The 15,254-nt window shown below is 32.8% G+C and overlaps 2 protein-coding genes across 2 annotated transcripts in view; one reads left to right on the plus strand and one right to left on the minus strand.

The window, feature by feature from the left end:
- Window positions 1-560: 560 nt before the first annotated feature.
- LOC127704295 (trichohyalin-like) lies at window positions 561-3,190 on the minus strand. Its single transcript, XM_052208303.1, has 3 exons — window positions 3,013-3,190; window positions 2,344-2,418; window positions 561-1,623 (listed from the first exon to the last, which is right to left on the minus strand). The coding sequence occupies exons 1-3, from the start codon at window positions 3,137-3,139 to the stop codon at window positions 842-844; spliced, it is 984 nt and encodes a 327-aa protein (XP_052064263.1). The 5' UTR covers window positions 3,140-3,190; the 3' UTR covers window positions 561-841.
- A 3,317-nt stretch (window positions 3,191-6,507) lies between these two features.
- The window catches only part of LOC127704307 (DNA helicase MCM8-like), a 98,512-nt gene continuing 89,765 nt past the window's right edge, over window positions 6,508-15,254 (plus strand). Inside the window, exon 1 of the mRNA XM_052208317.1 lies at window positions 6,508-6,625. The gene's annotated coding sequence lies outside the window, so the exon portion shown is untranslated. The remainder of the gene's footprint in view (window positions 6,626-15,254) is intronic.

Genomic DNA, 15,254 nt, shown 5'->3' on the forward strand with positions numbered 1-15,254 from the left:
AATTTGTACTGCCAATGTATAGACTTTTGTACAGTTGCACCGTTAACATATCTGAAAATAGTTTAACATATGATACCGATTTCAACGTACACGTGTGTCTAGGACTAATTTCATCAAGTATAGATTCGACACAAATGTTTTGGAATTCATTTATATAAAGCGTTTTGGAGAATCAACCCTGAAGGGATAAAAGAGTTGGCAGATTTTTGCAGTTCTGTTTTTATATGTTTTTTGTAGTTTTTTTCTTATTTGTTTTTGTCAGTTCAGTTCTTATATGTTTTTGTAGTTCTGTTCTTATTTGTGTTTTTTTTAGTTCTGTTCTTATTTTTTTGTTTTTTTTGTTTGTTCTTATTTGGTTTTTGTAGTTTTGTTCTAATTATGACTTTTGTATTTCTCTCCTTATATATTTTTGTAGTTCTGTTCTTATTTTTTTTTTATAGTTTTGTTCTTATATGACTTTTGTAGTTCTCTTCTTATATATTTTTGTAGTTCTGTTATTATTTGGTTTTTGTAGTTCTATTCTTAATTAGTTTGTTACATTGGAAAGGTAAGTAAACCCATTAACTTAAATATTTATTACACAAAATTAGAAATTAAGCACAAATATGCATTAATGGAGTGCACCGTTCACTTAGATCATTAGAAAACTAGAAAGTTACTGAGATATTCTACATTTTTACAATTATAGGTAACACTCCTAAACGATAACAGCGTTCCATTTGCCATTCTGAAATTGTCGGTCTATCTGCATTGTGATATATAGCTAGCAAAAAGAAAGGTAATGAAATGGTCACTGTAAGCACGTGTAGCGAAGTCTAAGAACACAACTGTAATCTTAGTTTCATTCAATCGGAGGCAGAACTGATCTCTTACTAAATGAACCATAGCTAGACATTAGGCGGCTCTTGCTCCTGTTGGTGCTTTGTTGGCTGTCACAGCTATCACCCTGTGAATCTGTATCTTGATATGACTTATTAAGACTTATTCCAGAATCTTGGTCGTTCTTTTCATCGTCACTCGACTGTGCACTTCCTTCTTTAATATTATCAAAATCAAATGTTCTGCCCATTACAGATTTTTCTCGGATGAACAGCATATTCTCCTTATACCTTTGGTGCGCATTTTCAACGCGTTCTAATTTCTTTTCTATCTTCATTTTCTTCTCGTCTTCGCTTTGTTTTAATCTTGCCAAGACTTCCGCCCTTCGATTGTCATAACTTTTTGCTATATCTGGAATCATTGCAGATTTATCAGGAACCGCTTTGTTTATTTTTTGTTCGTATTTTAGTTTAGTTTCCTCTTGTTTCTTTTGAATCCGTTCCAACACTCCCGCTCTTTTCTCGTCGTATATTTTTGTAACAAGGGTAGAAAAGTTTGGCTTTTCCCTATTCATTGCTTTATCTAATTTCGCTTTCTTCTCCTTTTCCTTTTTCTGAATTCTTTCTAGCACTTCTGAACGTTTTGTTTCATATCTTTTCACAGTTTCCGATACCAGATCTGGTTTTGTTGTTGAAAGCGACCGTCTTAATTTCTCTTGAGCGCGAGCTTTCTTTTCTGCTTCTATTTCGTCTCGCTTCGCCAGATTTTGTTGACGTTTCTCATCAAATTGTTTAGATTGCTCAACTTGAATGATAAAAATTAAATGACAATGTAAGCATGACTATTGAGGTACCAATCTCTATGAGAAAAGAAAAGCAAGTGACGACATGTATGATGTTTTATATACTTTGCTCATGTATCAAATTGTTTCTTGTACTGTTCAAAAGTGTAATACTGTTTTTGGCCTTTTTAACATTTTTTTATTCGAGCGTCACTGATGAGTCTTTTATAGACGAAACGCGCGTCTGGCGTAAATATAAAATTTCAATCCTGGTATCTATGATGAGTTTATTTTAAGAATTGCCACTTAAATCTATAAATCTTTAGCTTTAGGATGGTTCCTGGCAATGAAGGTAACGTCTGTTTTGAGTGTATATTTTCTGTATAAACAGTTGAATTATTTGATTAATAGTTAAAAGCTATAAATTTAAGAAACAACTGCTTTGCTCGATTGTAACATTGATATTTCTGTTTGTGCCTATAATAACAACACAATTATACCTGCCTATAATAACAACACAATTATACCTGCCTATAATAACAACACAATTTTACCTGCCTATAATAACAACACAATTATTCCTGCCTATAATAACAACACAATTATACCTGCCTATAATAACAACACAATTATAACTGCCTATAATAACAACACAATTATACCTGCCTATAATAACAACACAATTTTACCTGCCTATAATAACAACACAATTATACCTGCCTATAATAACAACACAATTATACCTTTAGATTCCAAATCTTTCTGTCGAGTGATTTCCGCTATAAGACGCCTTTCATCTCTGTCAAACTTAACTGTAGCTGATGAGGAAACAGAAAACACATTATACTGTACAATTATCAATCAATTAAATACCATTAACAAGTTTGTGCAATGCTTTCATCAAAGTAGAGGCATGCATTATAGCAAAAGCACACTGACATTGAATGATGTTAAGTAGATTTAAAAAAAAATATGCTGAAATGTACATATAAACATCTTACACAAATAGATTAAAAATACTCCAACGGTGCAATAAAAAAACATAAGTTGATGAAAACAGACAATACCGTGGCCAATAGAAAAAATGGAACCGACAAACATGTATCTATAAAACACCACACAGACAGATTTAGCAACACGAACCCAACAAAGAAACGCGGTGGACTCAGTTGTTCTTGGGTGGTAATGAAACAGTTCAAATTATAAACTATATCGAGCAAAGAGGTCAAAATTTGCCCGACAATCTCTTGAAATACAGCAAACATCTAGACAATCATAGATCACGTCAAGATATTTGTTGGTTACCAGTTTGCTGGAAACGATGATGACTATTTTTTTACGTAAAGAGCAAACTATATGGAATATATCAATGTTATGTCCAGTAAATATTGTTTTTTTAAAAGCACACTTACATCGTTTACTGCTCAGATCTTCGTACAAAATATCGGACATGAGCTTTCGTTCATCAATACTATACTGCTGTTGAAGCCTGTGTTGTTTCTTTGGTGTTTCACTGGCTGGGACATAAAAGACTGGCATGTTTCTTCTTTCGGGGATAGCAACAATTCATGAACAAATTATGTGTTGTCTATATATCTAAAATATACATACAAACGTTATTAAAACGACTGGGTTTATACATACAAACGTTATTAAAACGACTGGGTTTCTTTTTTCTAATTTGCGACTGCATGTGATAAACCAGGTTGGAATTTTAAACTGAATGCTGCGTATTTTTTAAACATGTAAGTTATCTTTATCGGACTTGATGTGGACAATAAGCGGCGGCACAAAATGAGGAACTATCCTCCTCCCTTTTCTCTCTAAAATTTCATTTATTCCAGAATTTTGTTTCATTGGCGTATATTCTGCTTGAACCTATTTCCAAATATAAAGGAATAAAAAAAATCATACGCAAAAACTACGTTTCTAAATATATTACTACATGAAAAAGGGTGTTGTTCTGCAATTTTTTTTATCAAGAAAGAAGGGCGTGTACTTCGTCCAAATGCCTACCTCTGATTTGTTTTTTGTCAAGTAAGAAAGAAGGACGTGTACACCCTCCAAATTCCATCCCCTGTGTAAATAAAAAAAAAACAGCAAGCATTACAGTAACCACTACAGCAAATTCGTTAAGAGGTTTTCAAAAGTAATTGGAAACGATGCAAAATAATAAATAAAAGAAAAGTAAAAAAAAACTTTAATATACAAGATATATTGATAAATTTACGCTTACGTTGAAAGGTTTCTCTATTCCGTCCAGTACACTGACAAGTTGTTGGGTGTAATAATCTTCAGTTTTATTGTATTTAGTAACAATACTATTGAGAGTTATGGTTGCTGTGGCTTTCATTGGATCACACTAAATATTTTATTAATCTCTCAGTCACTGATGGAACCTTATAAAATATTCATGAAAGATAAGGAACTTATATTCTGGTCATATAGCAATAGTACAAGCTTCAGAAGTCTCTGGATGTCACGATTTAATTATATTTACAACAATGTTATTGCAGTGTGATTATTTTACACGTGTACTACTTGTTTATGCTTGCATTAAGGCCATTTAAAAAATTAATTAATGCTTTTAGTTCGTATAAACGATATTAATCTGTGATCTGATTAACATTCAGGTCAACCTTGACTTGTTTACTCGACAAGCTAAACGAAATATCGGCTTCTAGAATTTTCAAAGCATAGTAACTATTTGCTAAATTCCACCATTGCTTAAAAATGTAATATTGAATTAAATTTGTCTAGTGAACATAAGGTTACTCTCAGTATCGAACTTTGAATCGATGGCTGAAACACTGGGTATAATTAAATCATCGACCGTGCAAACACTTTTAAAACGGTATCGTTCAAGAGGTGTTGTGGAAAACACTCCCTGAAATGGTTGACCCGTTAGTTAAACCAGACGTTCTGACCTGCAGCTTCTCAACTTTGTTACAGCTAATGGATGCAAAAATTTTCAAGACATTACAAACACATATAATGAAAGGGCACATATATACAAGTGACCAGAAGAACAGATTTTATTATTTTATGGATACAAAAATTAAGTGTGGTAAAGAAGGAAATTATCATTTCAAATACAATTTTTAAGAGACGTGCATGGTGTAGTTCTAAGCTTCATTTAGTTGTAAATTGTTACACTGGAATCGGGTGATTTTTTCTGATGAGACTCAAATTGTAATTGGTACATGTAGCAAAATACATATTTGTCGAAAATACTGTGAAAAATGGTCTTTGGTCCAGGCATAATAGAAATTCAGTCTGGAAATTCCTAAAAAGTTCGTTTACGAAGGAGAGCAACTACGATAAAAAATAACTTAGACATTACCTCATCATGATACACGTGCACTGAAATGTAGGCCCCCATCAATTCAACTCTCATGAGATCTTTGCATGCATCTCTTCCAACCCGAGTACGCCAAGTTTTAAGATTCAATGGTTCAAAAAAACAAGTATATTGATATACTGGGTAGGAACCAGAGGGAGGGAGTTTTTGCCAACCCCACTTTTTTGGCAATTTTAATAAAAAGTAAAAACGAAAGAAGACACTGACTTACTTCTACACTCAGGCTATAGAATAACTTTGTTATTTCGGCTTGTCACATAGAAGTCCCCCCCACCCGCCCCTTTTCTTTCAGTTTCCTCATTTGCCTTAAGTTTTTGAATTAAGTAACTTTTTTACTTGCAGTCAGTGTTTCAGTTGTCTATACTGTATGAATGATATGCCTTATTATAATAGCGACCTTTGTGAGGAAACAATTTTGACCGTTGACCGGCTGCTCTAGCATAATAAATGTGACCCCTGTTCCAGAGACCGCAATAGCATATGTCTTCTTCCCAAATTTCTCTGACATTAAAAAAATCAAAGCCCTAGCAGTCCGAGCACTCGCTCAAGTTACTTCACTCTGGGGATATAGACGATGGTCTAGGTATCTCAGTGGGGTGTCACGCTTCTTTAAAATTGACGCTTATTCTGTGTATTTTTTTCTGTAATCAGACAATGATTTGTATAGTGAGATCTCAGCATACAAATCCTTGATTTAGATGACTTCTTTATCATCTGACTATGCATTAAAATTGAGAATGGAAATGGGGAATGTGTCAAAGAGACAACAACCCGACTATAGAACAGACAACAGCAGAAGGTCACCAACAGGTCTTCAATGCAGAGAGAAATTCCCGCACCCGGAGGCGTCCTTCAGCTGGCCCCTAAACAAATATATATACTAGTTCAGTGATAATGAACGCCATACTAAACTCCAAATAGTACACAAGAAACTAAAATTAAAAATAATACAAGACTGACAAAGGCTAGAGGCTCCTGACTTGGGACAGGCGCCGAAAAATGCGGCGGGGTTAAACATGTTTATGAGATCTCAACCCTCCCCCTATACCTCTAGCCAATGTAGAAAAAGTAAACGCATAACAATACGCACATTAAAATTCAGTTCAAGAGAAGTTCATTTCTAGTATCTTTTTTGTATTACTGCCCTATTTTTTTATTTCAACAGTTATTATTTATACTTTTGCACCCCATTTTTCTTAATTCTTTTTTTCACATTTTTCTCTATTCCATATTTTTTGCCATTACTTTTTATTCTTTAAACTATACCAGTGGGGGATCCAGGGGAGGGGGGAATCCGGGGGTTGTTTCCCCCTTTTTTTTGATGATCAATGCTTTTGAATGGGGACATATGGTTGGACACCCCCCCCCCCCTTTATCCTGGGTTGGAACCCCTCCTTTTAAAAGTGGCTGGATCCGCCTCTGTATACGTCCTTGTTTAAATCCCACCCATGCAGATCCTAATATCGCTAGATTATAAATCCGTAAACTGTCACTAGTCTTTCTCCGATATCACCCGGAATTATTTTAAAGGCCAAATTACGCGGGAAAACAAATCCAAAATGAAAGTAGAACAAAACAGTTGAAAGGCACTGATAATGTACTACAACCTGTTTGTTGTAGCGTAATATGGTATATTGAGAACCTCATTTTATAATGCTTCGAGGGTATACTATATATATTTAACTTAAGATAATTTTTCCTTCAAAATTTTGACACTAATTCGAAATTTGTAAAGATAAATAGAACCTCTGCAGAACAGAAGCTCTTACAGTCAGGATTCTACTTCGTCAAAATTATCTCCCCATTACGGCAGCTGATTTTTACAATCGTATAAATGGAAGCCATTGTAGGGATGACGCGATGCCAATTTAGCTCTTGAAAACCGATAAATTTATCCACATAGCACCATTACGATCCTTATATGCCAGTTGTTTTTTTTCAGAGGTTGAAGAATTATTTAAATGCACAAAAAGGTGCAAGCCAGGGCTGACCGTGCGAGGGCTTTATAGCTTTATAGCCAGTCAAGGTCGTTAAAAACCCCCATAAGCAAAAAATGAAGTTTTTTTTTTAAGTTATGCATTTTTAAGATCCACTTGTAAAGTCTGTCGTCAAGTATTTTTAGTAAAAAAAAAATTTTTTCCCAACTTCAGATACTTCATTTCACTAATAGTTGTTAACAAAGCCCCTTAATGTTACAACAATGGCACTAAGGTTCTTCCCTGTATTGTTAATTACCAATAAAACCAGGGGATTTCATTGGCAAACTTTTTATAAATCTACATAGCATTACGTGTTAGTTACAATTTACAGATTAATTCTACAAGCATGTATACAATGAAAAAGAAAACGTAACTTTGATCGTCTTTTGTTTAGCTTTTAGTCTCAGATTTTAAAAGTGAAAGTAAAAGAGCATGGTTTCTGATTTATCGGATCAAGAGATCAGTATATTTGAATTACGATTGTTTTTTAGATAGTATCTTATCATTCAAATACACCAATACCATATCTGGTATTTAAACAAAAATTAAAGGAGCAGTTTTTGTTTAGAAATTTTTCTTCTTTTTATTTCAATGATATTTTTGTGATTCTAGGTCATCCAAATGCAAACAAAACAGATAGAGAATCAAATTTCTAAGATTTTCGTTATGAATTTTCTCAAAAAGGAATTTTTTGGATGATATAAAATTTGTGTTTCAATTTCATTTTTTAGGACTGACATCATATTCACATATTTTTAGTAAAAATTTGTAATTCGAACAAACCTACTCTGCTGTTATGACTCATTAGAAAGGTATTTCACTTGACCCATATATTTCATTTTTTTGTACTGTGAGATTTTAATGTTATTAAATCAACCTGTAGCCTAAAAATATAAAAATAATAGAATCTGAAGCGAGATGATGTATCAAATATTTTTGCTTTATACGTTTTCAAGACAGAATAGACAACTCAAACACGCCCGAACATAAGAAGGTGCACTCGACTTTCTCTTTTCGATGAAATTATTGCTCATTTTTAAGATTTTTTCCCAAAACGCTGTCGCCGGGGGCAGAGATGCAAATTAATGCTTTAAAAAAGATCAAACTATTATTTTTCTGTGGAATTTTTTTCGGCGGAATTTATGCTTATGCACAAAAAAGATCCACTTATATTTGCACCTACCACAATCGACTGTTTTATGAAAATTTGTCTTTAATTTAAAAGTTTACAAATATCTCGAAGCTCCATACTATAATCAGTCAGGGGGTACTACTTAAACAAGTGATTTCATTATCACCTATTTCAGTGATTTGATAAATTCAGTAATCACCTATTTAAGTGATTTTGGTGTTTCCTTTGATCTTCAAATGCTAATTTCATTGATTTTCCATATTTTGACAAACTTCTCTATAATTTTCCTACTTAGATCAATTATCCCTGTTTCTTTGTATATGAATTTCACCAGTGCGCTTGGGCAGTAAGTTAGTGCGCTAAAGCTTTTAAAAGTACCCTTGGGAATTTTTCTGTAATCAAATATTCATTAACTACTCTTACTATTAGAAAAGGTCAACAATATTAGGTAACCTAGTTGGTTTTCTTTAGAGTTAGAATGATCTACTTCAAGGTTATGTCCTGATCTACAAATTATTCCAGTTTTTGCATATTTTAAATAAGCTGTTAAAACTGACAGGCTTATTAAGCAAAAGACAATTTCTGCATGTACATAGTTGTTTTTTCAATGGAATTCTTTGTCTTTTTACCAATAAAAAAATCAACCTTGTGGGAAAAATATCAAGAAAATGTTATAAACACTTATTAAGTGATTACATTTTAACTTATCAAATTACTTGTTTCAATGATTTTAAAAATTCTGTGTCTATTTTTGTGAAAATTTTTAATATTTCACAGCCAAAATCACTTGAAAAAGTGATTCTAAAATCACTTGTTTAAGTAGTACCCCTGACTGATAATTCAAGTAAAAATATGTATATAAAATGCATAAAATCCTACGTTATGAACCTTTATTAAACTTTTAAAGCCCATAGAAACAGATGTAAACAATTCGAATATACCAATTTGGCTTTTTTACCTTCTCTAACAAAGAGTTCCATTTCTTTTGTTTAATTTGAACTGGGTATCCGCCTTCTTATGAGTGGGTGATGCAGGATTGGCCTATTTTTGTAAGCGTGACATGTACATGTGAAAAGTCAAATTATTTTGCGTGAAAACAGGATTCTGACAAAACAATAAGCAGGATCGGGGATCAGACTCCCCTAATGAGACCCCCTTATGATATTTTTTTTACAATTTGCGCACCATAGAGCTACGGTTTATTCCTATGTTAAAACGTTCGGAATTGCAACCCAGATTCAGGTCACACTTATTTCCAAAAGCGTCATTGTTTATCGCCCATGGGAAACTAGTCACTATATTTATAAAGAAATGAATTGAATGTGTTATATTGCATTGTTTTGTGAAGAAAAGAAGAAACACAATAGTCTAGCTGTTCATACATTGTACCAATAAATCTTAAAACTTTTATTCCACCATTTTACAGTGTTCACAACATCCTGTAACTTTGAATGAATTAAACATCTGCATTGTAAGCAATCACAAGGTGAACGTTAATTAACCAGTCAAAATCTGCCATTACTGTGACCTCAGGTTTGAAGCTTTTGCAGTTGTATATTGGTATGACTTTGGCGTTGTCGTCCTCGTCGTCGTCCGAAGACACTTTGGTTTTCGCACAATAACTTTAGTTTAAGTGAATGGATCTCTATGAAATTTTACCATAAGGTTTAATACCACAAAAGGAAGGTGGGATTGATTTTGGGGGTTATGGTAAAAACAGTTTAGGAATTGGGGTCCAAAAATAAGCATTTTTGTAACTTCCAGACAATAACTTGTGTGTTAGTGTATGGATCTCTCAGACATTGTACCACAAGGTTCCATATCACAAAGGGAATGCTGGGATTGATTTTGGGGGTAATTGCCTCAAAATTTTAGGAATTAGAGGCCAAAAAAGGGAAAAAAAACAAGCGTTTTTCTAGTTTCATGACAATAACTTGTGTGTAAGTGTATGGATCTTTCTAAAATTGTACTACAAGGTTCCATATCACAAAGGGAAAGCTGGAATTGAGGTTGGGGTAATTGCCCAAAATGTTTAGGAATAAGGGGCCAAAAATAAGCATTTTTCTAGTTTCCAGACAATAACTTGTGTTCAAGTGTATGGATCTATCTGAAATTGTACTGCAAGGTTCCATACCTCAAAGGGAATGCTGGGATTGATTTTGGGGGTAATTGCCTCAAAATTTTAGGAATTAAGGGCCAAAAAGGGGAAAAAAACAAGCATTTTTCTAGTTTCAGTACAATAACTTGTGTGTAAGTGTATGGTCTTTATGAAATTGTACTACAAGGTTCCATATCACACAGGGAAAGTTGGGTTTGAATTTTAGCCTAGTCAATTTAGCTCTAAAATCGCTCAACCTGCAACTAATTGCAAAACAAGGTTTTTTTAGTGCAAATTATAATATAGACTTGTACTAACAACATACTGAAACTATACATTGATGTAATTTGCGGAAAAGGTTATTTTGGGGTAAAATATGTGGTTTTTAGAGAAAAAATGCTGAAAACTGGAAAAGAAGAAAAATTGTTATTTATGGTTACATTTTTAGACCTAAAGCTTGTTGAAGACAGGAAACCTTATCTTAATAGAGTATTATGTAGTCCTCTAGTTATTATTAATCATATTGAAGTAATTTTGAGGTGAAATGAGTGATTTTTAGTGAAAAAACGCTGAAAACTGGAAACGTAGAAAATCTCTGTTGTTAATGGTTAATATTTTTTAAATTTGATCTATATAGAAAAAAGAACATACTATTTTATGTTTTATTTGTGAAGTACTTTAGTTATCAATATTAATATTTGGGTAATTTTGGTTGAATATATGTTTTAAGACCGAAAACCCGGAAAACTGGAAATGAAAATATCTCGGTTATTGATGGTTAAAACTTTCAAATTGGGATCTTAACAGAAAATAGAGAATACTATCTTAAGAAGTCCTATAGATATTAGTATTTGAAAAATTGTAATTTTTGTGTAAAATGTGATTTGAAAAGAAAAATTGTGAAAAATGGAAATAAAAAACTCGATTATTCATTGTTAAAACTTTTAACATAGGATCTTTATAGACAGACTATATTATCTTATGTTTATCGCATATGTATTCGTCTTGTTATCGATATCAATAATTATCAATTTGTTATGTGAAATATTTTGTTTTACACACTAACTACAAAACAAGAATATATCCATAGTACACGGATGCCCCACCCGCACTATCATTTTCTATGTTCAGTGGACTGTGAAATTGGGTCAAAACTCTAATTTGGCATTAAAATTAGAAAGATCTTATCATAGGGAACATTTGTACTAAGTTTCAATATGATTGGACTTCAACTTCATAAAAAAATACCTTGACCAAAAACTTTAACAAAAAACTTTAATCTGAAGCAGGACAGACGGACGAACGAACAGACGCATAGACAGAAAAACATAATGCCCCTAAGTGAGGGGCATATAAAATGAAAATTTTAAAATCTTGGTTATTTCTAGTTTGATTTTTAAAAACGAAAAAATGGAGAATGGAAACAGGGAATGTGTCAAAGAGAAAACAAGGCCACTAATGGGTCTTTAACATAGCAAGTAAATCCGGCACACGGAGGTGGGCTTCAGCTGACCCCTTAATCATTTTGTACACTAGTTCAGCAAAATGGACACCACCCTAAACTCCAGTACATACAAATGAACCAAAATTATCACCAAAAAAAAACACACACACACAAGACAAACAAAGGCTAGAAGTTCCTGACTTGGGATAGGTGCAATAATGTGGCAGGGGTAAAACATGTGTGAGAACTCAACCCTCCCCTAGTTTCTCTAGACAATATATAATAAACAAACACACAGTAAAACTCAGTTTTAAATATGTGCATTTTGTGGAAGTTTGAAATTTTATCTTATGTTTCGGTTATGTATTTATAGTAATTATATGTGTTGGTATAATAAACAAAAAATGATTGTGTTAAAAAATAACTGTAAATCAGTTTGGTTACTGACTTTGATTTTGTCATGTTAATTGCTGGAAAAGTCATTTTTCTAGTGCCCTTGCATCTTCATTGACTGTAGTCCTTTTTGTGTATTTTTTCAATAGCTTTTTAAATTTAGGAACATATACTAGTTCAATGAATTAGCATTAAAAGAGGGGCAAAAGATACCAGAGGGACAGTCAAACTCATAGATCGAAAATTAAATGTAGATCTGATATTGTTTAAGGCAACTTCAAGAGCAGCTTTGTCAATACGATTATAAGTTTACCTCAAGAGCTTGAATTTAAATAGTAATTGTACTAAAGTGGTCCAATTTTGGATGTTGAAAATGAGATAAGCACTGTTGAATGAATTAATGGGATCACTTCCTGGAGGAAGTGTTAATAGCAACAGCGCCTTATGTGTGTACCCTCTAAACCTTCATGTATGTGGGGTCTGAAACATCAACCAAATGGTAATGACAAAGAACTAACATGGGTTGTCTGCTATATGAAAATATTATGGTCAAAGATATATATATACTTACTAGTATATAAAGAAAAGCATTACCAAGTTCTTTATTTAATATATCTCATTGAATTAATCTAATACAATGTAATCATCTTTAGCCTAAGAACTGTAAAAAAATGATCATGCATCATCTGTGTATGAATTAAAATTTGTAGTGTCTGTGGGCGACTTTGATGGCCAGAGATAGCGTTTAGATAGTTATGTCTAATCTGAAAGTATGTCTGTTGGTTTTTGTTAGTCGTTTGGGTTTCTTTCTCGTTGACTTTAAAAACCTCAAATCTCTCTTTATTCATAAATATACTCTATTACAGATATATCAATGTTAAAGACGCTGTTTTCTGCTTCCGGAATGCTGACCTGTATTCAACTCATTTGAACGAAACTATAAAAATATTTTTAAAAAATGCACCTCATGCCAAAAGAATATAAATGTTAAGCTTTTAAGGTCCACTAAACTCTATCAGTGATCTCTTGGTAGTAAGTTTGATCGCTTGCCAATGAAACCATCACTTATTATAAAATCTCCCCACTTTAAAAACATAAGAAGAAGTTGTATGATTGCCAATGAGAAAACTTTCCACAAGAGATATCAATGATGTGGGTGTGTATGTAAACAACTGTAGTTCATCTTCAAAATATAAAACAAGTTAAACGAGAAACTCAAAGGCCTGATTAATGTTAAAACAATAAATGAAAAAACAAATATGACAGACAGCAAACAATAACAACCAAGTAATAAAGGGCCACTGACTTGTGATAATCATATTCATAGTGTGCAGGGTTAACCCTGTTTGCGAGCACTCAACCCTCCAATAATCAGGAACAGTTTTTATTTAGGGGTCGGCTGAGGACCACCTCCTGGTGCGGGATTTTCTCGTTGCGTTGGGGCCCATTGGTGGCCTTCGGCTGTTATCTGCTCTTGATCTGGTCGGGTTGTTGTCTCTTTGACAAACAGTATTCCCCATTTAATTTCTCAGCTTTATTTAAATAGCAAACAACGTAAGAACAAATTGTAAAACCAAGTTGGAAAGGGCTCAACTCAAAAAGATCAGCACGGAGTATATAACCAATTAACAAAAAGACACTGAGTTCTCATAGCTAGTTCAAAGCTTAGTAATTACAATTGATGAATAAATGCTGTTGGCACCGACTAAAATATAAATAAGGACACATCCGATTAGTAACCAAAGTGAAAAGAGGATTCAGTGTTACAGTCAAAGCTTTATTTATATGGTGTGTGATTACTGAGATCGTCGCAAATTACATGAGTAGCTTTTTGCTACGAGGAGCCTGAAATTTTCATTTGTGAAAAAATATTTAACATAAAATCATTTAACACTCATCATTCTTATTTTTTTTATGAAACATTGTTGGATTCTAAATCTTAACATGTTTGTTCCAGAAGGTAAATGAAAAAAATTTATTGTTTTCTTTCTAAAGTTGTGGAGAAAAAATTCATTAAAGACTTTGAATCTTGCAATAACATTTTTTTTTATAAAAAACAAAACGTGTGTTTCTGGAACCCCTTCCCAAACAAAAAATAAACTGTCTGTGCCTTTAACACAGGGGCAGAATTCTTTCAAATACCAAGTAAGAATGTGACTAAGTTGGTCACTCTAATTCAGTACAATTTTCCATTTATAGGTTACTTACCAACACTATTTTGGAGAATTAGATTCTTGGATTGTAAAATAGCGGAACACAATCTCGGTCTATATCTTTATTCAAATATACAAATTCTGAGACAGGAAATTGGTTTATTTATAAAACTATTCTTTTAAATTGAAATAATTATGTATTGTATTGTATTATTTCAACTGTTTTAAAAAATACAGAACATTTTTTGTATAATTTTTATTTTTTTCAACTTTGGCAAATAAGGGGAAGCAACTCATATAACCTTACTTTTACTACAAAACATTTTTATAAATTACACCACTTTCCGCAAAAGGTATGTTTGTATAGTTTTAGTATGTTGTTCATAGATAGTAACAGACTTGTTTTTCAGAGAAAAACTTTGTGTTGCAATTAGTTGCAGGTTGTTCACTAAATTGACTAGACTAAAGGGGGTAATTGCCTTAAACGTTTAGGAATTTGGTGCCAAAAAGGGGCAAAAAAAAAGCATTTTTTTTAGGGGGGGGGGGGGGGGGGTCAATACGCAACAGCATAGTGTATTTCACTAAAGCAAAATAAAGGGGGGTAAATTATTTTTTTTGGGGGGGGATCAATTTTGACACAATTATTTCTGTCAAATTTGATTTTAATCACTTGTATCAGGCCTTCCAAATTAGTCAATTGAGATTATTTTGTCTAAATATGAATTTTGATTCAATTCAATGAAGTGAGCATATCTTAGCATGCTTAGTACAGTTTGAGGTGCAGTGCATTTTCGTTATAAAAATAACTAATTATAAAAACTATTGTATTTAATTTTTCACAAGGATTCAGATATTAAAATGTCCTTGTGTGTCAAATTTAATATATAAAGGAAAACTCTTAAGGTCAGCTGTCAGTTATTCCTTCGAAAAGAAAAGATCTTGCTTGTATTAGCAATTCTAATAATATTTAGAATAGGTCAACAGTCAGTTATTCCTTCACAAGAAAAGATCTTGTTGGTATTGGATCTCCTTTCTTTTCTACACATTAAAAAAGTTCAAGAATCATGCAATTAAAAAGAAGATAAAAACTAATT

Source organism: Mytilus californianus, unplaced genomic scaffold, assembly GCF_021869535.1.
Source record: "Mytilus californianus isolate M0D057914Y unplaced genomic scaffold, xbMytCali1.0.p SCAF_6, whole genome shotgun sequence".
NCBI classification, from domain to species: domain Eukaryota; kingdom Metazoa; phylum Mollusca; class Bivalvia; order Mytilida; family Mytilidae; genus Mytilus; species Mytilus californianus.

What these genes read in the sequence shown, in the direction of transcription:
- LOC127704295 (XM_052208303.1), bottom strand. Translation starts at nt 3,139, where the DNA reads ATGCCAGTCTTTTATGTCCCAGCCAGTGAAACACCAAAGAAACAACAC. An exon ending in AGATCTGAGCAGTAAACGAT is followed by an intron (nt 2,419 to 3,012) that starts GTAAGTGTGCTT and finishes TTTCCTCATCAG; the next exon opens with CTACAGTTAAGTTTGACAGA. An exon ending in GAAAGATTTGGAATCTAAAG is followed by an intron (nt 1,624 to 2,343) that starts GTATAATTGTGT and finishes TTATCATTCAAG; the next exon opens with TTGAGCAATCTAAACAATTT.